At 43.5% G+C, this 25,581-nt stretch overlaps 1 protein-coding gene across 1 annotated transcript in view; it reads right to left on the reverse strand.

Moving 5' to 3' along the window:
* Window positions 1-2,699: 2,699 nt before the first annotated feature.
* Window positions 2,700-25,581, reverse strand: part of LOC119951673 (transmembrane protein 33-like) — a 183,097-nt gene continuing 160,215 nt past the window's right edge. The window contains exons 7-8 of the mRNA XM_038774876.1: window positions 23,314-23,397; window positions 2,700-3,333 (exon numbers count right to left, since the gene is read on the reverse strand). Of these exons, the coding sequence (XP_038630804.1) occupies window positions 3,207-3,333; window positions 23,314-23,397 (211 nt within the window). The 3' untranslated portion in view covers window positions 2,700-3,206. The remainder of the gene's footprint in view (window positions 3,334-23,313; window positions 23,398-25,581) is intronic.

A 25,581-nucleotide genomic window follows, 5' to 3' on the forward strand; every position in this document is an offset into this window, starting at 1 on the left:
CAAACAAAAAACAAATCAAGTTTTTGAATGAAACTAGATGATGTTCCTTCAACAACACTGCAAAAAATAGCAACAGCACTGGAGAAATACGTCTAATAACTTGAGGTCTTGTAAGATTTTTAAATCGTTCCGTTCTCGATTTACCCAATTTTTCATGACTGCTCAATGAATTTGTGAAATCTGTAAATTCAACATATGCCTTGCTTCCCAGTCAGAACAACGGTCAAGTAACCTACTCTCAGGGCGTTGTAATTTTCTTTTTTGAGCCAGTCACTAGGAAATACAGAAGAGTGGCCTGCTGTGACTTTTCAACTGCCATTTACCCCTTTCCTATGAGAAAGTATCTAGCTTCTGTTTGGCTGAGATAAAATGATTTGTTGTATGTGGAAACTGCAGAGAGTTGTTGCATTTGGTTTTGCACTTTTATCTTGCCCATTATTTCTCCCTTGCCCATTCCTCCAGTAAACTCTGCAGGCTATCATCTTCACCGAGCATCCTGCCGAAGCTGTCAATAATGACCCCACATAGCACACCATGATTCAAGGAACATGATTCAAATTTGTGACTTTCTGATTGGGATTGACTGCATGAATTATTTTGTTTAGTGTTAGTCATCCACTTTTATTCCTACTGTACCTTACTTTAACTCCTTTGAGGAAGAGGGGAACTTGACAAGTTATACTAAAAACAAAAAATTAGTTAGAGGGAAGCAAGTACAGCACAGTTGCAATCCCCAGAATACAGAATGTCCACGCATATAAAACCCTATCTCAGATAGAATTTTGGCCAAGACATTTCCCATGGGGATGATCAAATATATTTGCAGTCTGATTAAGAGCAGCACCAGTAAAGACCTCGGCCAGGGTATAGTGTATATTGTGTAAAAACCTGGAAGAAAATGTATAAAAGCCTGAGGTTATGGGCTGGATTTAATGCAACCCATTGTGGTGGGAAACATGGCAGTCAGACCTACTTAATCATGGGGCAGGCTGTGAGTCAGTCTCCCAGCGGTTGGAAAACCTCCTGCAATCAAGTCGGAGATGGGAACGAGCCCATGGGGGAAAATTACTCACTCATGGTGGGATGTCAATTAGGTTTAATTGAGCCAGTTGACACCAATTGTCCCTCAACCAACCAGAATTTATTGCTGGCTCAGAAATTAAATGCAAATGGCAACGTTTTTGTTTGCCTCCTAAAGATCACTGAGAAAACCCTCTTGGCTTTGCCTGCAGCATTCTGGGGAGTTGGTGGGAGAGTGACATCCCTCTTTCAAAGGCATTTAGTGCCTGATCAAGGGACTTGACATTGGGTAATGGTTTTTGTACTGATAACCACCTTCCTGTCTTTGCTTCCAACCACCCCAGCCTCACCTCCCCCCCCCAACCCCTTCCCACCCTCACTTGAGTCTAGGGATTTAACGATGATCCTTGGAGAAAATTGTGGGACACTACCAACAGCAGCCACCACTCTCAGTGATGCTGCCAGCAATGGGGAGTGCTGGTCTCTGACTGGCCGACAGCTCTCGCCAGGTGGCATTCCACCCATGGGCCTGAAATTGTAGAAAGACCCATGCTGGCCAGTTAAGCTGCTCAGGTCTCCCCTTTAGAAACAACATGGAGTGGTTTGAGTTGTTTATATGAAATTCTGCCTTGTGTTTCCAATATCCAGTGCATGTTTATATAAAAGATTTTAAAAAAATTAGAACCAGTGTTTTGCTGACTGCTGAAATCGTGGAATCTTCTTCACTTTCAGCCAGTAACCATGCAGTAGTGACAGTCCTGATGACAAATAAAAACAAAAAATGCTACAAACACTGAGCAAGTCAGGCCGCATCTGAGGCAACTCCACAGATTCTACCTGCCTTGCTAAGTGTTTCCAGCATTTTCTGCTTTTATTCCAGAATCCACAGCATTTTGCTTGTGTTTTAGAAATTGATTGGTTTGACAGTAATTGCTGTAAGTGCTAGTTTAAACCAGCTGCATGCACTGTTCTATGCTGCACATCAGTAAGAAGCTGCTCTATCTGGATTAATTTAATTTATTGATGAAAGCTGTTGAGTCCAAGGAATATTTGAATTGAAAGTTAAAGGTGGTGGCTGCTTATTTAAGGCAGATGGACAAACATGCTTCACCGCATTAGAATATTTGTCACTATATCACCTACTTCTTTAACCTGGCAAATCAGAAGTGACGCTCCTAGTGGGCAGGATTTTCCACACGCTCAGTGTGTTTTGTGATGGTAGAGGCGGCCCACAATTGGCTGGCGGCGGCATCTTCTGGTTCTGCCGTTGTCAACGGGGTTTCCCATTGTATGGAAAGCTGTTGCAGGGAAACCCAGAGCGGTAGTTTGCAGCCGGTGGGAATGGTTGGAAAATTCTAGCCAGTGTCTTTGGGAGTTACCCGTCTGCCATGATGTTTTTGGGACTGATATAAAATGGTCAAACCCGACCTGCAAAATCTTCATTGGAGGGTTATTACAGTGTAAGGGATGCCATCTTACTTAGATTTATGAACATTTTTAAACAAAAGCTTCAAATTGTCAGTCCCTGAGGGCGTGCTTTGAGAAAATGAAAGTAATTTATACCATTAAATTGGGAGAAGTTGACGAACTATGAAGAGAGGTTGAGTAGCAAATTCAGCTATGTGCATTGTGAAGTAATTATTTAGTTACTTGACCTATATTTCTGAAATATCTACACCTTTAAGCCAAAACATGCAACTTTTACTGAAGATTTACACTGATACAGCTTCAAATTTGCATTGTTATGTCACGCATCTATTTCTGTACTATAAACTATTTCCTTGTACTTTTCCAACAATGACCACTTTTCACATGGAGGGCAGGTGTTAAGTAGTTCTCATATTAGTTTTACACTTACGCATGTATCAATGTGGTTTTCCATTTGCTTATATTCCATGCAGACAGTCCTCGTACCAAATTATCTGCCCAAATTCATCTGATATTCATTCGTTCACCTCTCATCAATTGGATATAAACGTACTTTTGTGATGGAAACCCCAGCCATATTGAAATTGAATATGCAGCTGACACAGAATAGATATGTACCAAAATAGGTTTGACATCATTCCATAAAAGAGGACAAAAAGTGACATATTCAGCATAAACTATAGGAATGTTCTACAGACTTCTAAATTGTAACAAATTCCACCATTTGCAAATTATCTGTGCGAAGAGAATCTTGAATTCTACGACCCCGGAGCAAGCTTACAGATGAGCTTAATAGCTTTGTGACATGCACTTCTGATGAAAGTTGGGCAGGAAGGTCTGGATGACATCTGCTCTATTGCCACTCGAAGTTCGTAAAACAATGTCCTGTTAATAAAGAGTAGAAAGCCAGTTAACTTCTTCAAATCACAACACATTACATATTTGCTGTGAAAGACAATGTATTCAGAGCATGGTAATAAATCAAAAGCCTGCCCATTTTATACTGAGTGGTTCTCCTGTCTACTCACAAGTCTGTTGAACTGGCTAATGTAGAATGGCACTTGAGTTGTGCTGATTAAATTTATGGAGGAAAATTAAAATATTTAATAAATCACCACACAACATCCTCTAGGTATATTATTGACCCGTACAGAGATTTATGATCTCACTCATGCAGTCACACTACCAATGATCCAATGTTATAACAGATTTCCATTTATGATAATAACTTACATTATAAAGTTATTTATCATAAAACAGGACCTAAGGTCATGTGTTGCACATGTATCGGTCGATGGGCAAAATCAAACATTGTATAATACATTGACCCACTTTCCAAGATATTCCATGCTGCAAAGTCTGAAGCACTTTGCTGTCCGTCAAACTTTAACTAGGCTTCTTTGAACATTTAAAAAAATATATATTTTTGTTGGTTTTGGTATTTGGCTTGTAACAACATTGCTGAGTAATGATTTAAATATAACATGAAAATGAAAATGAAATGAAAATAGCTTATTGTCACAAGTAGGCTTCAATGAAGTTACTGTGAAGTTGCCACACTCCGGCGCCTGTCCGGGGAGGCTGGTCCAGGAATCGAACCGTGCTGCTGGCCTGCTTGGTCTGCTTTAAAAGCCAGCGATTTAGCTGAGTGAGCTAAACCAGCCCCTGAAAACAAAAGATCCAAATAAAACACACAGTATAAAAAATAACAAAAGTGGAGACGCAAAGTGGTCCGATATAAATACATGGGAAACATATATACAGATTTGAGGCCTGTTATCCCAACCACACTGTTCCACTATTGAATTGCGGCCCAATGGGATTAAAATATACCAGGGTCTTGTTTGAGGTCACCCAAGTGCGCCCTCTTGTTGTTGCTGTGACTGCCTCTCCTGGGTTCTTTCCTTTTTGGTGCCCTTTGGTCCCTCTGCCCTGCTTCCCGTGTGCTCTGGGCGGTGTTGTTCCCCCTCCCGTCTCTGCCAACACCCCTTCTTCTCTTCATCCTTCGTCTGTTTCAGTCCCGCCTCCAGCCCCTCACTGGTTGCTGGTCATGAATAGGTTCTCGAACGGGTTGGCGAATTGCTTCCATGTATTGCGGAAGCTCTCCTCCGATCGTCAATTGAATCTTTTCCAATTTGAGGAATTCCGCTAAGTCGGACAGCAGTTGCCATCCCCTAATTCACCTGCAGTTAGGAGTCTGTCCAGTAGGGAGTGTCCTGAAAGCTGGGGGATCATTGCTTTCTGCTTGCAAAGGAAGTTCCTTAGTTGCATATATCGCAACTCGTTCCCTTGTGGGAGCTGTAGCTTGTCCGTCAGTTCCCCCAGGGTCACTATCCTACTGTCTATGTATAGACCCCCTACTATCAGTGCCACCTCGTCTTGTCTCCACCTTTTAAAGGAGGCGCCTAATAAAGCCGGGGTGAATTTATGGTAACAACTTGGAATGTTTCATGTAACAAAGGTAAGAAGCTGACAGAGGTGCTTATGGAGGAGTTAAGTGGCTCTATGGCATGATTTGATCTATTTAACACATTAGGTAGTTTGAGTCAAGGTGACCATTCAACTTTAATTCTCCTTCTCCATCTGAATGAGCAATTTTTGCTGTTGCTATGAAGAAAAAAAAGGGAGAAACAGCACTGGGTTGTACACACTCCTGTTGGCTGGACGGCAAATTTGTTTCAGGAACTGGTGTTGTGGTAGGAACTATATAGAGATGAAAAATCATTGCAGCAACTTCATGAAAATCACAGGGAGGATAAGTGGGAGAAGTCTTTTTTTTGTGAAGTTAACTTCAGTATGACATAAATCGTTCAGCGACTTATGGTAATTCACAATTCATTGCACATCTCTTCTTTGCCAAAGGCTGCTGGCTAATTTGTCCAATAATAATGGCACAAGTCATTCACATGCCGTTATTTTATCAGCAAATCCCCTGCAGTCTCCTTCCCCCACCCCCTCAAAGTGTCAGTTCCATACTTTGGAGAGTGAAAGGTAATTGTGCAGAGTATTCCAATTTGCAATGGTTGGCGTACAAATCCAAAGTTCCTCACATAGTGCATCTCACCTGGTATAAGGATATGAAGGGAACAAAATTAGAGGACCAACAATCCATTTGAGTACCCATTATACAAGACAATGGAAGAACAGTGCTACGAGATAGTCAATAGCAAGATGTCTGCCTGTTCCTATGGCTCAAGATGTTGGGCGGAATTCTCCCAAAGGCCTGACGCCATCGTGAAACCCGGAGAGGTTCACAACGGCGTCGGAGGCCTCTCCTGGCCCCCTATTCTCCCCTCGCCGGGGGGCTAGGAGGGCCGTGCCGGGAAACACGGCCGTGGGGCCTTGTCGCTGGCGTCAAGGCCCGGCGCGCCGAGAATGATGCGGCTGACGCGCCTAATGACGTCAGGTGCGCATGCGTGGGTTGGCCGGCGCCAACCCGCACATGCGCGGCTGACGTCACGACGGATGATGGCAAACCCGCGCATGCGCGGTTGCCGTCTTCCCCTCCAGACGTGATCTTGTTCTTGCGGGGCGGCGGAGGGGAAAGAGTGCGTCCCATTGAGACGCCTGCCCGACGATCGGTGGGCACCGATCGCGGGCCTGTCCCCTCCCGAGCACGGTTGTGGTGCTCAGTCCCCTCTAGGCCCCCCCCACAAGCCCCAAACGGGCATCTCAAACCGTGTTCACGACGGCAGCGACCAGGTGTAGTTGCCGCCGTCGTGAAATGGTCGCGAATGGCAGGCCGCTCAGCCCATCCGGGTCGGAGAATCGCTGGCCGCCGTGGAAAACGGCGGCCTGTGATTCTCCGAGTGTCGTGTCGCAAAATGTGACACGCCATTTTGGGGGGGATGGGAGAATTGTGGGAGGTGCGAGAGCGGACCTCCCGCGATTCTCCCACCCGGCGTGGGAACGGAGAATTCCGCCCGATGTACAGTTTGAAGAGACAAGCAAAAACGAGACACAATTCTACAGGCAGAATTTTAAAAAAACTTTCACCAAATTGCATTAATGAAGGTTTCTTATTCTGACACAATGTAGTAAGAATGTTGATGGAAGAGGATATACATAGAACATACAGTGCAGAAGGAGGCCATTCGGCCCATCGGGTCTGCACCGACCCACATTAAGCCCTCACTTCCACCCTATCCCCGTAACCCAATAACCCCTCGTAACCTTTTTGGACACTAAGGGCAATTTAGCATGGCCAATCCACCTAACCTCACGTCTTTGGACTGTGGGAGGAAACCGCAGCACCCGGAGGAAACCCATGCAGACATGGGGAGAATGTGCAAACTCCGCACAGACAGTGACCCAGTGGGTAATTGAACATGAGACCCTGGCGCTGTGAAGCCACAGTGCTATTCACTTGTGCTACCGTGCTGCCCATATGGTTCCTAAAGCAACAACAGTGCTGTAGAGTGGCTATATGGGGATTAAAGCAGTGAGAAGATTTTCCACATGTTCATTTGAAAATTCTATATTAAATTCTTTCACTGCCAATTTAATACGGAATCACAAATCATGCCGATTTTAATGTAGAATTAACCTTATCTGTCTCGCCACACAAGTCAGCAGCTAGCAAAAAAAACCCAAAAAAAAATCAGCATATGCAATATGAAAAACAGAATTGTTGTAAAAATACAGACACTCTCATCTGATGTTCAATGCATTTACTTCCATTAATGGATTTATTTTATTACCAGTGCCCCTACTCCCTGCTATATTAATACTTTGAATTTTCAATGACAGCAAACACATTAATGGTGCTTGCATTTAGAATGCAATCAAAGGATTCATTGCTCCATGACAGCTTCAATCAATAAAGCTGTAGATACAAGAAAAGCAGCTTGATGAAGGTACATTTATATTTACAATTTTGAAACTGCCTGTGCATGCATGTAAACATGGTGACTGAGTTTTCAAACTGAGACTGAGAATAAAATCAGAATGTAAAAATAAGAATAAAAGTCACTGAATGAATCTCAGTGATATCTAAATATGAGAACTTGTGCAACATCAATTAGTTTCATACAACAGAAATTAAAACTGTTTTTTCAATGCAGTAAAACACACATATTCCATTCCCCAACTTTTCCTCGAATACTGTACATTCCATTTACTAAATTTTCCACCATGCTCTCTTTGGGATTTAAAATATTACCTAAATCAAGCCAAGATCGGGCAGGCTGAAAAGGGAAAGTGAATTATGAATACAACCGTTGAACGTGAAATTAGGATGGCAACATATTGGAATGGTTCCAAGACATTGTTTGAGAACTACCTTCGCCTGGAACGTAGCATCTGAAAGGCAGTGATGCTATTTTGCCATGAACATACTACAACTGATGAGATGCAGTCCCCCCATCGGTTCCAGCACTAATAAAAATAACTTTATATTAATAACCATATTTAGTGAATAATAATGCTGGTGAGAATTCTGTCAGGTTTGGAAAGCTGCCAGCGTGCTACCTACAGCAGGAGCTTCTTCCTGCACTGTTACAAACAATCATTTGATTTTTGGAAACCAAAACATTTTCTGGTATAAAATAAATATTATAATTCTATTCATAAGCCTGGCAAGGAAAACATGGGGTCACTCCATTTTTCAATTTTAACTGTAGAGTTAATGACAAAACTTCTGTTTAGCCACCAGCATATTGACAATGCTAGTGTTTCATTTATGCATTTTCCTATTTTGGCCTTCAGTGCTAAAAACAATGTTATCTGGTTTCACTTGCCAAGTTGTGAGGAAGGCTGTTCAGAAGTTCTGCTGGCAGATGACCTCGTGGGGCTTCAGGCATTCTTTGCATATCATCAGCTATCAACTGCACTGATGGGCAATGGTCAGATGCTGTGCAGCTTAAACCAAAGACTTGTCTTAATCCCTGTTCTGTGACATGATTAATGAGATGGAATTCCCATTCTGGGCTTCCTACCAATCAATAGGCAGATGGGCAGCGGTAGATGCAGACACGCAAAGCAACAAGACAGTAGGAGCTGTTGAAGCCCTTGATAATTTCAGCTCAGACAATTGGATTAGAAAGAATTTTTTTGACATTTAATGAAAATTTGATTGCACCCTAGGCTATTGTATAATTCTGATTGGCTGACAAGGTGCATCAGCACACATTACACACAACATTGACTTTGGTTCCATTCGTAGGGACTCAATTCTATTAGCTTTGACAGTCGAGTTCCTACACCTATGTAGTTTTGTACATTATATTTTCTCTTTACTCTGGCTTTTGGAAGATGCAGTTCATTTGAAATAATTATTAACAGAGACTTGGTATATTGGTACTGAATCAAAATAATGCTTCTGAGTATTAATCCTGCACTGACAAATACATGGATCTTTTATAACCTTTACTCTTCTGCAATCTAAATTGGAATCAATTGAGGACAGGGACAGAAACACATCACAATGACCATATAAATAAAACAAAAGGGAACAAGATATTTTAACTATTAGTGGTCACTCATTGCTACCTATCCCAAATATGAACTCAACAGTAACCCAAAGTGATTCATTTTAATATGCTGTGGATAAGAAAATCACAACTCAAATTTTACAAAGCTGCTCAGTACATTCTTCTGCATTTATGTTTTTAAAATAACAATTCCGGTGAATTTATTTAAGAAATTATTAACACTATTATTTGAACTAATACAGTACATGGCGGCTGGTCAGCTCAGTTGGCTAGGTCGCTACGTGATACAGAATGACACCAAAGGTGAAGGCTCAATCCCCATACCGGAGTGATAGTTCATGGAGGCATACCTCCTCACCTTGCCCTATGCTTGTGGAATGGTCCCTCTCAAATTATATATGAACAATTGTCTCTAATGAACAATGATGTCTTTTGAGGTCTATTACTTGATACAGCTCGTTAGAATGCATATCTTCACCACACTGCGTGAACGCAATTATATTATAATTACGCAGTTCTTCCTTGAGGCTTTTCTCTGCCTGGTTGATGCTCTATAACTACAATGTTGTAAAGGAAAATAGTTTTATGGAAAATTTCCATCTTGTGAGAAGACTAAAGGTGAATTTACATCCAACAACTTGCTCTGAAAACTCTGCTCACAATTCGACAGGTGTGCACCACAGTTGCTGATACAATCCAATTCCTAACATTCTCAAATAATCAACAACACCAATCCATAACATTCTCAAATTATTAACAACATTCTAAATTAAACAGCTGTCAGGAAACATAGGTAGCTGGAAGTAATCTATGTTTGTATTTTTGGAAATCAAAAATAAGATATGGCTTTAAGTGAGATTAATTTTGTGTTTCAGTGTAAGAAAGGGTGAAAACTTTAGTTAGATTTGTGTTAAACAAAGGAGCTTACATTTATGTAGCTTTTGGTTTCAAACTGTGCCTGCGTGGTGATTAGCAAGTTTACAACATGAAAACAAACAAGCGTTAAAGAAAGACTAGACTGTTGCTTAGCAACCAGGGGCTCCTTTAGTTTAGAAATAACTCTTGAGTTTAGTTTTGAGCTGGATCCAGTAGCAGTTGTAACAAGGTAGCTGACAGGAAGCAATTCTCACAGAAATTGCCAAAAGAGTAACAGGACAATAGAGTAAGGGGGAGAAAGCAAGTCCAAGAAGTTAAAAAACCAGTAGTTCCAAAACCAGGGAATGAAAGAGAAGTTCCAGTAAGTCAAAGAGATAAAGAACCTGGAAATTGAATAAGATATTGTTTCTTGAAGTTAAAGAAAGGGGCAGAGAGACACACCCAGTTAAAGACAGAGCTGGAAGGTGTAGTCCTGGTGAAGTTGGCTAGCAAGAAGTTAGAAATCTGAGGCAATTATAAATTTGGTGATACCTTAATACAGCCTGTGAAACAGTGGTTTCTGTTGGCATGGGGTGGCTTGAGTGTGCGTGGCAATGCAAGGCTCAGGAATACTGAAAGGAGAGATTGAAATCCTGGAAAAGGTGGAGGCATTTTCGAGAAAGCATTGTTTGGTACAAGATTCTAAGGCATGTCTTTTCAAGAGTAGATTTTGGAAACATTTGTGCGGATGCCAGAGTTCTAATGAGACCAGTTGGCTTTCAGTATGAGTAGCATCTGGGGGCATTTGCGGAGAAATGCACAGAAGTTGTATTGTGTGGCATCTGCCACTTGATTTCAGAGAGGGATGTGTCTGACTACAGTTGGTCTGTTGGTTTACAGGGACTGCATGCCTACAGGGAACAATGAGATGTATCCTGTAACTTTTGTTATCCTTAAAAACCTGTGTACATTTAGAACATAGAACATAGAACAGTACAGCACAGAACAGGCCCTTGGGCCCTCGATGTTGTGCCGAGCAATGATCACCCTACTCAAACCCACGTATCCACCCTATACCCGTAACCCAACAACCCCCCCCGTAACCTTACTTTTTAGGACACTACGGACAATTTAGCATGGCCAATCCACCTAACCCGCACATCTTTGGACTGTGGGAGGAAACCGGAGCACCCGGAGGAAACCCACGCACACACTGGGAGGGCGTGCAGACTCCACACAGACAGTGACCCAGCCTGGAATCGAACCTGGGACCCTGGAGCTGTGAAGCATTTATGCTAACCACCATGCTGCCCCATTTTTTTTTATAGAAAACCCTTTCATTCCTGGGACCAATTTGTGAAGTTTTGGGCTGTGTGAAAGAATATTGTATTATAGTCAATCTTTTCACTTTTAATAAATGTTTTACTCCTTTGTGAAAGGATAATTGGCAGTCCTGTGACTCAGTTCATCCACATTTTTAAAAAACAAAATAAAAGTTAGTTTATTGAGCCAGGGTTCCATTCTGGGGCATTCCTGTCCAGTAGTAACATCAGTTGGGATCGTAACACAACCTATAACATTCTAAAGAAAAAAATTCAATATTAAAAGATCCTTTAAAAAACTTCAGGATCCGAATCCGGATCTACATCTTTGCCAAAATCTAAGTACTTCTTCCCTGGGTCATACCCAATCGGTGTACCAGGTTTCATTGAAGTACGTTGATTTGTTTTTGAGATATATTGTGTTTACAAACAGACTAACAGGAGCAAAAATATTACCTCTGCCCACTTTCAGGGGCGGAGGTAATAAATTACTTCAATTACTGATCAAACATTAACTTGTGAACTAGAATTCCACAAATGGAGACAACTCAATTTAATTTAAGAATATATATACTTTTCTTTAAATGGGAACATGCCACCCAACATTTCAAAATTTTGAAGTGCTTTGATATTGTAAATAAGGCAAAAAATATTTCCATTAGTCAATATGTCAGTAACCGGAGGCATTAATTTAAGATCATAATCAAAAGAACAAAGGACAAGGTTGAGAGATTTTTTTAGTGCAGAAAATGTAATGCCCTATCAGAAAGGATGATGGATTCAGAATCTATAAAACCTTTTAAAGGGAGGTGAACATTCACAAAGAAAACTTTGAAAGGATACAGAAACAGGATTATAGGGGAAAGTGGATAGTTCTTTCAGACAGCCAACACAGGGACAATGGGATGAATGGCCTCCTTCTGTGCTTTAAGATTTTGGCCGGGATTGTGCCTTGATAATAACAGAGAAACTGCCTGCATCCACCCTCACTATGTCACTGAAATTGACAGCAACTTTGGGAGCCCACACATGCACAGAATAACATGTCACAGTCACTCTACATTGCTCCAGACGGTATGCTGTTGTGAATCCCCAGAATGTAATCCCTCAGCAAATCAGTGAAATGACAAAGCCTTTCACTTTCACACCATCAGTCTTTCCAAATTTTTATTCTGTAGTTATGGCCTGGTTAACAGCTCATCAAAACAAGTCAATAAAACAAAATTCAATGTCAGGACTCAATTTAAATGTATAAAGCACAAAAATATCTAAGATATGAAATCCTTTGTTTTATTTCATGATACACTTTACAGAACAGGAATACCGATATCTCACCAAAGCAAATGGAAACATCTAGATTAATCGGATATACTAAATCCTAATTCACAGGTTTGCTCAATTTATGTGGCAAGTCTTCGTCTGTTCGTCCTGGGGTAGTTGCATATTTTAAAGTAGAGGAGGATGTAGGCTATTGGGAAGCATTAAACATGGAGCTTCATTTTCAAAAAGCTGGCACCAACATAATGGGCTGAATGGCCTTCTAAGCTGTAAACCGTGACGGTTCTAAGGTCACCTTTTGTCTCATCAATACTGGGTTCTAAGAGCTCCAAAACAAACCAGCCATCCACTCACCTACTTTTTCTGTGCCCAATTCTATATCCTGAGTTTGCCGTTGTGCCATTTTACTGGTACCAGTGTATTCACTTGCAAATGCTAGTTATTATCCATTTTGCTTACATGTGATACAGACGGTCAGATTCCAGGGCTAGATCTATTCCCGCACGCTTATATGGGTATAGTGTTCTGCTCGTGGAAACTAAATTATAAATACATGTGAGAACTCCCATGTTATACATCTGAAGTCCAAAAGTAAAATAAGTAATCACTGAATGTTTGTTGAGGTCACAGGGCACCTTCAGGATATTATATCCATGGGGTCAGTCTAGAACCCAGCCTCAACAAGTTCTTTTACAATTTTTCCTTCATTTTACATTTTTCCATAACGCTAAATATTTTGCATAAGCATGCCCTGATGATTTTCAAATTTATACTCTCAGTTTCTTTGGTGAATTTTGGTGAAAATATACCATGGTCAGGATTTTTGAACGGATGGAGGTCCTCTCTGTTATTGTGAGAATGGCAGAGAAGGCCAACATCCAGAAGTCCTGTTACTGAACACTGCTCCATTTGTACTCGGGTGGAAATGGAAATGGCGCAGGATTTGCACATGCACATTTCATGGAGATACGTCCAGTAATATCTGATTTTCATCAGCCAGGAGTGAGAAAAGCACCATGTGCAGATTAGATGTATCAGGAGCAAGTCTAAACTTTGCAGAATCCTTTGGAGAGGTGGGGTATCCTTCTCAAGAGGTAAACTGCAGTTTGTCATTATTTTTTTAATTTAAATTTTTTAAAATTTCTTTATCAGAGCCACAAAGCCAGAGCTCAGCGTGGACAGGGGCAAACCCCCAATCCAGCTCCTTACCCACTCCAAAAAACAACCCAAATTGTATCCAATTCATGGTCCCCACAGGAGAGACACACCAGATCCAGGCACCACACCTGACCTCATGCTCATCCCAACCAAAAGACCAAGAAGCGATTCAGTTTGTGGTTATTAAGAGTGGTCATGATTGTGGGTAAAAATTGCATAAACTCACTGAAACTGTCAAAAGAGTTGTCAAATAGAACTGTTAAATGTGTAATATAGAACTGCCAAAGTGTCAAAAGCAACTGCCAAGCTGTCAAGCCATTTAAAACTGCTCTTTAAATCTTTGAGAAAACTGTGGAGTGTTTAAAAAATAATTACTTGCCATTTTACTCTGTTTACTGACACAAGTTTGAAGGTTGACATTACTGGATTAGTGCTGCATGACTGATTGCACAACCTTCCAATACACAGCTTGATTGACAGCTGTAAGTGGTTATAGACTTTCTGAAGTGGGACCATGAATTCCAATGTGTTTTCATAAGTGTTTAAACACTCAAATGAAAGCACTTCAATTAAAAGTTTGTTATTGTAAGAGATAATGCAGTTGAACATGTAAATGTCGTGAATGGGCTTTTATGAATGAGCGTGTTTCTTAAAATAAAGTCTACAAGAGACGCTTAGGGCAGCATATTATGGGGTGAGTGGGGGGGGGGTGAAGAAGGTTTACCCCTCACAAGCAAAGTTGGCAGAAGCAGACTCACCAGACATCAGCCAGCGTATTATGAGGGTGAGCTTGGGGGTGGGCGAGAAGGTGGTGGGTTGGTAGATGCTTAATTTTAAGAGTTCCCCTGCAAAATCAGGCTTGGTGGGGCATGTAAAATCCAGCCCGTGGAACTTTAGTCTCACCATGGTGGATATCTGGTAAGTTGATATACTGGGTGTAAGGGCAAAGGGTGGTGGATGGGGGAAAGTGGGTTGGCTTGAGTTGGCACTATTAGCCTCGAGGCTATAAAAGCTCATGTAGGGTGGTAAAGGGATATATGCCAGCATAGATGCTGAAAAGGTCCATGGGGGTTGGGTAGAGGGACATAGATGTTATTGAAGGCCACAAATTTGTTCTTCTATAGTGTAGGTCAGATAGGCTTCAGATGGTTTCACAGGTTGGCGCAACATCGAGGGCCGAAGGGCCTGTACTGCGCTGTAATGTTCTATGTTCTAAATCATCCCACTAACTCTCTGCTCCTACAACATTTACCATGTCCATCCATGCCAGGGTTACTGGGGCATCAGTTGGCATGGAGGGTATAAAGTGGCATGGATTGGCATGTCTGGGTCATGGAAGTGAGTGTGGGGTGAGGTTGTTTTACATTTTATTTTAAAAACCTTGACACAGCACTCAGGTCAGCCTTCTTCCCAACCTGCCTCCACACCCGGCAGCCTCTGCACTCATTCCAGGGTTTCCCTCCACGACTTCCATTTTCAACTGCCTCCTGGACCAAATGTTCGACTGACCGGGACACTTTCTCCCAGGTTGCTTTTATGGAACCAGGAATTGTCATGACTCTGCACTCCTGACCCAGGAGGGATAACTCGGGTCCTCGTGTCAAAGCATGTCTGTGCTGTGGTCTCATAAAGCCAGGCCCTAGAAATGACCTTTTACGAACCCATCAGGTCAACCAGTCTCCTTAAGCCAAACAAGTCTCAGTTTTTAAAAAAATTTAGAGTACCCAATTATTTTTCCCAATTAAGGGGCAATTTAGCATGGCCAATCCACCTAACCTGCACATCTTTTGGGTTGTGGGGGCGAAACCCACGCAGACACGGGGAGAATGTGCAAACTCCACACAGACAGACAGTGACCCAGGGCCGGGATTCAAACCCGGGTCCTCAGCGCCGTAGGCAGCAATGCTAACCACTACAAGTCTCAGTTTTAAAGTCTATTATTCATTCCATTTGTGGTAGAACCAGGTTGGATTCAGCATGGTCATACTGGTCTCTTCAACCACATCAGGCACTCCCTTGGAGACAACAGGGGGCAGCACGGTAGCACAATGGTTAGCATTGATGCCTCACAGCTCCAGGGTCCCGGTTCAATTCCAGCCTCGGGTGACTGTGTGTGTGGTGTTTGCACTTTCTCCCTGTGTCTGCGTGTGTTTCCTCCGGTTTTCTCCCACAGTGCAAAGATGTGCAGGTTAGGTGGATTGGCCATGCTAAATTGCCCCTTAGTATCCAAAGGGTTAGGTGGGATTACTGGGATAGAGTGGAAGCGTGGGCTTGGATAGGGTGCTCTTTCCAAGGGCCGGTGCAGACTTGATGGGCCGAATTGCCTCCTTCTGCATTGTATATTTGATTTTTTAAAAGTCTAAAAAAAAAGTTGACTCAGCTTCATAAGACAATCATCGTCTCCTGTTCAGGTCAAATTAGTGATTACCACAAAACTCATCAGCAGTAGAAGTCTGAAGGCGTTTTGACATGAATAGATAATGCACGATTGTTGGCAGGGAAGACAGTATTTTGAAAAGCTATAACAATTTTTGGCTTACATCTTTCTTTCAATAAAGGTGGTATGATTTATATGTCCAGTGCTGGCATGCAAACAGCTCTCCATTCTGACTGGATCCACTCTCGATTTTGAATTTTAAAGTTCCTTCAAATGACTAATAATTTGGACCACATATCTCTGTTGCAACTTATGCGGTAAAATTATTCTTGCCCCAAATAAGTAAATTGGGACATCTCACTTCTCACTGTTGCTGCACAATACAATAACTATTAAATCATCTTCTGTGCAACATTTTTACAGAAGCATCTATCATTTCATTTATTATTCTGTGACAGTTTCCCACAGGCAACACTTGCAAAATGTGTGATCTGCTCCCAGGATGAATTTACACAATGTTGTAATCTGAGGTGTCAGTCCAACATGACTAACTTTACCAAGGGGAAATCCTGTGCATAAATTCAAATAATTGACCATGTTCATGAGGCACAATGGGCGGTATTCTCCCCCCCCCTCGGCCAGGTGGGAGAATCGTTGGGGCGCCGGCGAATCGCACCACGCCGCCCCGACACCTGCACGCGATTCTCCCACCCCTCTGAAACCAGCGGCGCGCGTATCGCGTCGGGCCGCTCAGAGAATCGCTGCAAACAGTGAGCGGCGATTCTCTGGCCCGGATGGGCTGAACGGCCACACGTAAATGGCCGAGTCCCGCCGGCGCCGTCCACACCTGGTCGCTGCCAGGGTACTCGTCGCGAAGGCTTGGGGAGGCGGCCTGTGTGGGGGGAGGGGGGATCTATTCCCAGGGGTGGCCTGGTCTGATGGGGTCTGGCCAACGATTGGGCTCACCGATCGGCGGGCCGGCCTCTTCCCCCCACCCCCCCTTGGGCCTACTTCCCTCCGCGGCCGGCCCCAGAACCCCAGCGCCATGTTGATGAGGGGCCGGAGCGCTCTGCGAGGTAACCGCGCATACGCTAGTTGGCGAGGAGGAAACCCATTCAGATACGGAGAGAATGTACAAAGCCCACATAGACAGTCATCCGAGGTCGGAATCAAACCTGGGTCCCTGGTGCTGTGAGACAGCAATGCCAACCACTATTCCACCCCACTGCTCCACTAACATTTTCATTCTTGTTGCTCCAAAGCTGTAAATATGCTAACTTGAACTTTACCTTTAACATGGTTTATAACTTTCTTGAAATAAAGATTTGCTGCCACTTTCTGTTCTATAATTTTGCTATGGTGGCGTCCAACATTACATTCCATTTTCTCTATTGAAAAGAAACCGAGAGGAGGACCTTGCACTGGCAATATCACTATCAAATTTGGAACTTTCCTTCGCTTCAAGTAACCTAAATCTTCCAGCTTTTAGATAAAACCAGTCTTAGCAATGCAATATCCTTTAGCCTCTGTAATGAACTCCAATTGGCTTTATTGGTTGGCCAATTGGAGTATGAGCTCCCTCAATGATAGCTCATTGAGGGGGCCCATATAATCACCTGTGTAGGCTTTGTGAGCCAGTCTTAAGTTGACTGGACTGCTAGCAGCACTGTTTGTAGCTGCTCCTGTAATATCGTTATTGTAAATAAATATTGGTGTGGTGACGGAACTCCTGCCTCCCATGGATTACTATAGTGGCGACGAGGTAAACTACGAATTTTGCGGAGACCAGCTGCCGCACTTGGAGGGTAAGCCGTGCCATTTTAAAAATGGCGTTTTTTGGGAGGTTAGAGGCATTCGACCCGGCTATTGAGGACTGGTCCCAGTATGTGGAGAGAATGTGTTACTTCTTCCGGGCAAATGATATACTGACGGACGAAAGGAGAAGGCTTATACTGCTGTCCGCTTTCGCCATTATACGTAGTCTGACTTATCCCGATGCGCCGGACACAAAAACTTTAGAAGAAGTAACGGAATTGGTGAAAGAGCACTACGACCCAAAACCACCCCTCACTTTGCGTAGGTACAGATTCTACACAGCGAAGCGGGAAGGCAGGGAGTCAGTCACGAATTTCTTGACCCGCCTGAGAAGGCTGGCGGAAATATGTGAGTTCGGCCCGATGCTAAATGAAATGCTTCGGGACCGGTTAGTGTGTGGTATAAACGACCTCACAATACAGAAACGCCTGTTGGCGGAAACGGAGCTAGACTGCAGGCAGGCGTTACAGCTCGCACTGGGGCGCAGGAACTACAGGGCACGCCAATGGAGGTAGATACCTGTGAGAGGGACTACCACAACGGGTCCTGCTATCAGATAGCAGCTCTCAGGAAAAACCTGAGGAATAGAGAGAAAAAGGAAAACCCAGAACTGCCCCCAAGTCTGCCAGGACTAACTGGAGACAGATGGAAGTACCAGCTGAGGCTCCCCCAACAGAGAAGGACCATTTCTGGCACCAGACAGAGTGGGGTAACAACGACAGAAACCCTAGAAGGAGGTGGCAAAAGAGGAATAGCAGGTGGGGACGCAGGGAAGTACACAACCTGGACGCCCCATCCTCCTCCGAAGGGGAACAATTATATAATATTACAACAAAGAAAGCAGAACCCATTAGGATTACCCCACGGGTGAACGGGCGGCCGACAATAATGGAAATAGACACGGGTGCAGCCGTATCAGTAATGGGAGTGGCAGCATTTAGAAAAATCAAAGATGGACTCCAGCGACTAACTCTAACAAAAACATTGACGAAACTTAAAAACTACACAGGGGAACCCCTGGAAGTTCTAGGCATGACTCACGTAACTGTGGAATATGAGAAACAATTGCTCAGATTACCGTTTACGATAGTAGAGGGCTCCGGACCGAGCTTAATTGGACGGAACTGGTTGAAAGATCTGAAATTAGATTGGATGAAAATTTTCCAGAGTGGAAGCAGGCAGTTGAGTGGAGTACTCCAAAAATACCCGGAGGTCTTCCAGGAAGGTTTGGGGGAAATCATAGGCGCCAAAGCAACTTTGCATGTGGACCCAGAAGCCCTTCCGAAATTTTGTAAGGCCAGGCCGGTACCTTTTGCATTAAGGAAGAAAGTAGATGACGAAATAGAAAGGTTACGGCGCGACGGCATTATCAGACCAGTACAGTTCTCGGAATGGGCAGCGGCGGTGGTACCAATTTTGAAGCCAGACGGCTCGATACGTCTCTGTGGAGATTTCAAACAGACAGTAAACAAATACGCACTGCTGGACAAATACCCAATCCCGAAAATAGACGACCTATGTGCCAAATTGGCAGGTGGGCTTTTGTTCACGAAACTAGACATGAGCCACACCTACCTGCAGTTAAAACTGGACAAGGGCTCCCAGAAGTTCGCTACGATCAACACCCTGAAGCGCCTTTTTCGTTATACTAGGCGACCTTTTGGAGTGTCATCAGCCTGCGCTATATTCCAGCGTATGATGGAAAATATTCTGCAGGGACTACCGCAGGTGGCAATTTATTTGGACGATGTCTTAATCACGGGTAGGACAAACAGGGAACACTTAAGGAACCTGGAGGAAGTGCTCAGGCGTTTCGCAAAGGCAGGCGTACGGCTAAAAAGGGAAAAATGTGTTTTTCTGGCCCCACAAGTGACGTACATAGAACATAGAACAGTACAGCACAGAACAGGCCCTTCGGCCCTCGATGTTGTGCCGAGCAATGATCACCCTACTCAAACCCACGTATCCACCCTATACCCGTAACCCAACAACCCCCCCCTTAACCTTACTTTTTAGGACACTACGGGCAATCTAGCATGGCCAATCCACCTAACCCGCACATCTTTGGACTGTGGGAGGAAACCGGAGCACCCGGAGGAAACCCACGCACACACGGGGAGGACGTGCAGACTCCGCACAGACAGTGACCAAGCCGGGAATCGAACCTGGGACCCTGGAGCTGTGAAGCATTTATACTAACTACCATGTTACCGTGCTGCCCCTGTGCTACCGTACCTGGGATATAAAGTAGACGAGTCAGGCTTACATCCATTAGAAGACAGAGTAAGGGCAATAAAAGAAGCCCCAGCTCCCACCACGGTCCAGGAGTTACGATTATTTCTAGGGTTGGTAACCTATTATGGAAAATTTATTGAAAATAGGGCGTCCATCCTAGAACCCCTCCACCAGCTACTAATAAAGGGGCAAGAATGGAAATGGTCCACCCGCCAAAACCGAGCATTTAGGGACATTAAGGAACAGCTGTCATCCGAAAATGGCCTAGAGCATTATGACCCAAGGAAGGAGTTGGTGGTCACTTGTGATGGATCCCCCTACGGGGTAGGAGCCGTCTTAGCCCATAGAGGAAGGAATGGGGAAGAACGGCCAATAGCCTATGCTTCGAGGACCTTGGCGATGGCTGAGAGGAAGTACGCCCAAATCGAGACGGAAGGACTGGCGGTGATATTCGCAGTAAAAAAATTTCACCAGTATCTGTACGGGCGGAAATTCACCATAGTGACGGACCATATGCCGTTATTAGGGTTATTAAAAGAAGACAGGTCAATACCCCCGATTGCATCACCTAGAATCCAACGCTGGGCGTTGCCACTGGCGGCATATAGATATGTTCTGGAGCACAGACCGGGAACGCGAGTAGCAAATGCAGATGCTTTGAGCAGACTTTCCCTCCCGGACACTCCGCCGCAAATATCAAAAGTAGAGGAGACAGTAATGACTCTAAATTTTTTGGACACCCTACCAGTAGAGCACAACATATTCGGTTGTGGACGCAAAAAAGACCCAGTTTTAGCCAAGATGAAGCATTTACTGCTAACAGGGGAACTGGAAAGACCAGTGGAGCCCCAGATGCACCCATACTGGAGCAGAAGGGACAAATAACTGTAGAAGACGGTACCCTATTATGGGGGACCCGGGTAATCGTCCCAGCTCAGGGCCGTCAGGCAATCTTAACTGAGTTACATCACCGACACCCAGGGGTGTCTAAAATGAAGATGCTAGCTACGTTTGGTGGCCAGGTTTGGACACAGACATAGCAGCCTTGGTACGTCGGTGCCAGGAGTGCCAACAGGGGAAAAGAGTGCCACCAGCGGCGCCATTGCACCCGTGGGAATGGCCAGGCAGACCGTGGACCCACCTGCATATTGACCACGCCGGCCCTTTCATGGGCTCAATGTTTTTGGTGATAGTGGATGCCCACTCCAAATGGTTGGACGTCCACCGGGTAAACACGGCAAGCACAGCATCGACAATTGAAAAGCTCAGGGCCTCGTTTGCAACACATGGACTTCCGGAGGTATTGGTGTCGGACAACGGAACGGCATTCACAAGTGGGGAATTTGGAAAATTCCTGAAGGAAAACGGAGTCCGTCACATCAAAATGGCCCCTTACCATCCAGCGACCAACGGCCTGGCAGAGAGAGCGGTCCAGACACTTAAAGCGGGACTCAAGAAGCAGCCGGCAGCGTCAATAGACACAAAGCTCTCCCGCTGGCTGTTTGATTACAGGACCACACCGCATTCCACAACGGGCATACCGCCAGCTGAACTCTTAATGGGAAGGCGGCTGCGAACGAGGCTGAGTCTCCTTTTCCCAAATTTAACGGGGAAAGTGGAGAAACAACAGGAGGCCAACACAGGGGGCATGATAATAGTCGGCAGCAGAGACATTTCCAGGTGGGGGCACCGGTTTGGGTCACGAATTATGGGAATGGACCAACGTGGGTCAAAGGCACGGTAGAGTCCCAAAAAGGGCCCATATGCTATGAGGTTTCAATAGGAGGTAAGGTGCTTAAGAAACACCTAGACCAAATAAGGGCAGCGGAACCACACCTGGAGGCAGGCAAAGCAGGACCGCCTCAAGCTGGGATAGCCCAGACGGAAAGGATACCCGCACCCCAGCCCTGAGCAATTTCTCCAGACCCCGTCATCCAGTCATCAGAGTCGGAGATGGACACACTTGACGAGGCCGCCGCGACACCTCCCTGAGGAGGAACAATTTCCAAGGAGGTCATCAAGGAAAAGACGGGCACCTATAAGGTACACCCCACCCACTTCGGAGAACGACCCGGCGGACGACACAGAGGTGACAGACCCAGACATGAGGAGTAGGAAGAAGCTCCGAGGAATGCCAGCTGGCAGGAATTCCTCGGACCTTGGGGGGGAGGGGTGTAATGAACTCCAATTGGCTTTATTGGTTGGCCAATTGGAGTGTGAGCTCCCTCAATGATAGCTCATTGAGGGGGCCCATATAATCACCTGTGTAGGCTTTGTGAGCCAGTCTTAAGTTGACTGGACTGCTAGCAGCACTGTTTGTAGCTGCTCCTGTAATATTGTTATTGTAAATAAATATTGGTGTGGTGACGGAACTCCTGCCTCCTGTGGATTACTACAGCCTCATTGTCACCATCAGATTTAATTCTGGTTTAATCCCATCAATCTATTGACTGTACATTTTTATTGAACAAATGAGGCACAGTGAGGCTATGTTTCATCAATGCTACCAAACAGAATGTGTACTGCTCACGATAATGAGCAGAACTGAATGTGTGCAGCAAATCTTTTCCTTCCTTATCACCGCTAACCCAATGTGGCATCCTTGAGAAAGAAATGATCAAATACAAGCAAAAGACCTGAGGAGATCATTGCAACCAGTATTCAGTCAGTTATAATAGAAGTTTACAATTAATGTCACTTTTAGTGTCATATTTAATGATGTTAGAAGGGGCTATTGGCTTTCTTTGCAAATATTTTAAATCTGCTTTTATATGGAGTATCAAGTTACTAAACTAATTAAAAAAAACATATTTGGCTATAAGGAAATAACACTAGAAAGTTGTTGTAGCCAGTTGAAAGAGTATGATAACCTTATCTGATTCAATTTCTGATGATCGACAATGTAGGAGGGATATAATGCCTTGATGGGGTTTTTTGTTCCCTGTCCTCTAACTGGGGCACAAATTATTTATGCCACTTTAGATCCAATTGTTTAAAATTGTAAGTAATTATAAATAATCAGATTTCTGCATCTGTTCACAAATAAATGACCAAAGGATTAAAACGTAGCAAAGACATGTGACACAAATAATACAAAAGTCTACTCTTTTAGTATTAAGACCGGGTATAAATTAATACAAATATTCTATTTTGGCTTGATACAGAACACTACATGAGTTAATGTACATCCAATAACACAATCTATAACATTTGCATTGTAGAATATCAATAATGATTGTTATGTATTTATCAAGAATTTAAAGCTTTGTAATGTTTTGGTTAAATTCAACATTATCCGAATACTATTACCTACCCGCGTACTATTTTGAAGTTTTGGTCACAATTATCACCTGATTCAAACATATAAGCAATGGGGGCAAAATGTTTTACCTACCTGCAATATGGATTCCTTCGAGATGCATACCTTAGGGTCAGGAAACGATAGTAGAAAAAAGGGAGGAATAAATGAGCTCGGCCTCTGTAAAATAAACACATACATCTGGTTGACAATTTAATAACTTTGAACATAAAAATGAAGATCGAAGTGATACATCAAAGACATTCAGCTGTTATCGGAATCTTAAACAAAGTACTGAAAAATAGATTGAAGTAATCAAGCGGTAATGGATAGAAAACATTTACTTGTCTCTATTTCTTGCATATATAACAAATAGTTTATAAAAACAATTCTGTTCAGATATTACTAATTCCCCAAACCTGCACTTCAATTCAATCAATAAGGTATAAGCCAGTTCTTAACTGGGTGAAACAGCTGGTACTATATCAATGTTATTCCTTGTAGTTACAAATCTGTGATTACAATAGATACCTTCACTAAGTGACCTTACTTTCATGGCAGTTGATTCATTTTGCTCTGTATCTATTGGTATGGGATAGCATGCCATACAATCATTCTTCCCTTGTGACTGACTGCATTTTGGATACCGGTGTCTTTTCAACCTCTACTTCTCCAATATCTCTGAGCAAACAATTAATGAAGAGATACTTGATATGAATTCTTAAGCTTCATTATTTAACATTGTTAGCGAGAAAATAATGTATTTATTAATAAAACGATGTTCCACAAGTAGCACATGGGGAGCGGAAAACCGGTAGGCAAAGGGATAAATTGTTGGATCAGCCAGAAACCTTAAGTAAACCTGCACTCAGGATAATTTCATCATTTTACAGGACATTGTAATAATAATGGTGAACCCGCGTCACAAGACTATGACCCCAGCTTGTCTGCAGGAGATTCACTGTTCTACTCAGAGCAGAGAATACAAACCCATTAACGCCTCATCAAGGACTAACGGCATTATTTCAGGTGAAGGAAAACAGTCTGAACATAATCTGGTAACGTGCAAAAACCAATTGTATGTGTAAATCGATTTCCCACTAAGGGGCTCAGGAAACATCTAGAACATAGAATATAGAACAGTACAGCACAGAACAGGCCCTTCGGCCCTCGATGTTGTGCCGAGCAATGATCACCCTACTCAAACCCACGTATCCACCCTATACCCGTAACCCAACAACCCCCCCCCCCCCCAACCTTACTTTTTAGGACACTACGGGCAATTTATCATGGCCAATCCACCTAATCCGCACATCTTTGGACCGTGGGAGGAAACCGGAGCACCCGGAGGAAACCCATGCACACACGGGGAGGACGTGCAGACTCCGCACAGACAGTGACCCAGCCGGGAACCGAACCTGGGACCCTCGAGCTGTGAAGCATTTATGCTAACCACCATGCTACCATGCTGCCCCATCTCTACCTATACCTCCTGATCAGATTGTATTGTATGAAATTGATCGATGACGTCAATGCTTATCTGTAACTGTGAATGAACTTAAAATACATGAAATCCCTGTAAAAGAATAACCAGACTTGTGCGAGCTGAAGGCAGCAGCAGCTTCTGGTTCTCCTGTTGTTCACACAGCCAATTTTCGAATAAACAAAAGTTTTACCAAGACCACGCGGTTGCAAACAGACTCTTGAGCATTTCTTCCCTCCAACACACCAGATATTTATTTATAATTAATATAATTTTAAGCACTTGGTTGAATTCACGGGTTGGAATACCTGGAATAGTGTGATCCCCTTATCTAAGGAAAGATATACTGGCATTGGAATCAGTCGAGAGAAGGTTCATTAGGTTGATCTTGGATATGGAGAAATTTGCTTATGAGGAGAGGTTGAGTAGGTTGGGCCTGTGTTCATTTTAGTTTAGAAGAATGAGAGGCGACCTTATTGACATATAGGATTCTCAGAGTATTTGACAGGGTAGATGCCAAGAGATTCTTCCCCCTTGAAGGAACGTCTAGAACCAGAGGGTATAATCTTAGAGTAAAGGTTACCCATTTCAGACAGAGTTAAAGAGGAATTTCTTCTTTCAAAGGGTCGTGAATCTGTGGAACTCTTTACGCACAGAGCTGTAGAGGCTGGGTCGTCAACATTCAAGATTGAGACAGACAAAATTTTTGATCAGTATGGGAATCCAGACTTATGTGAATAAAGTGGGGAATTGGCATTGAGCATTACTATATCAGATCACTCATGATCTCACAGAATGGCAGAGCAGACTCGATGGGCCGAATGGCCTGCTTTTGCTCCTATATCTTATGGTTATAAATTTTAAAAAATTACTCACACAAG

The sequence above is a fragment of the Scyliorhinus canicula genome, chromosome 17, assembly GCF_902713615.1.
Source record: "Scyliorhinus canicula chromosome 17, sScyCan1.1, whole genome shotgun sequence".
Classification (NCBI taxonomy): domain Eukaryota; kingdom Metazoa; phylum Chordata; class Chondrichthyes; order Carcharhiniformes; family Scyliorhinidae; genus Scyliorhinus; species Scyliorhinus canicula.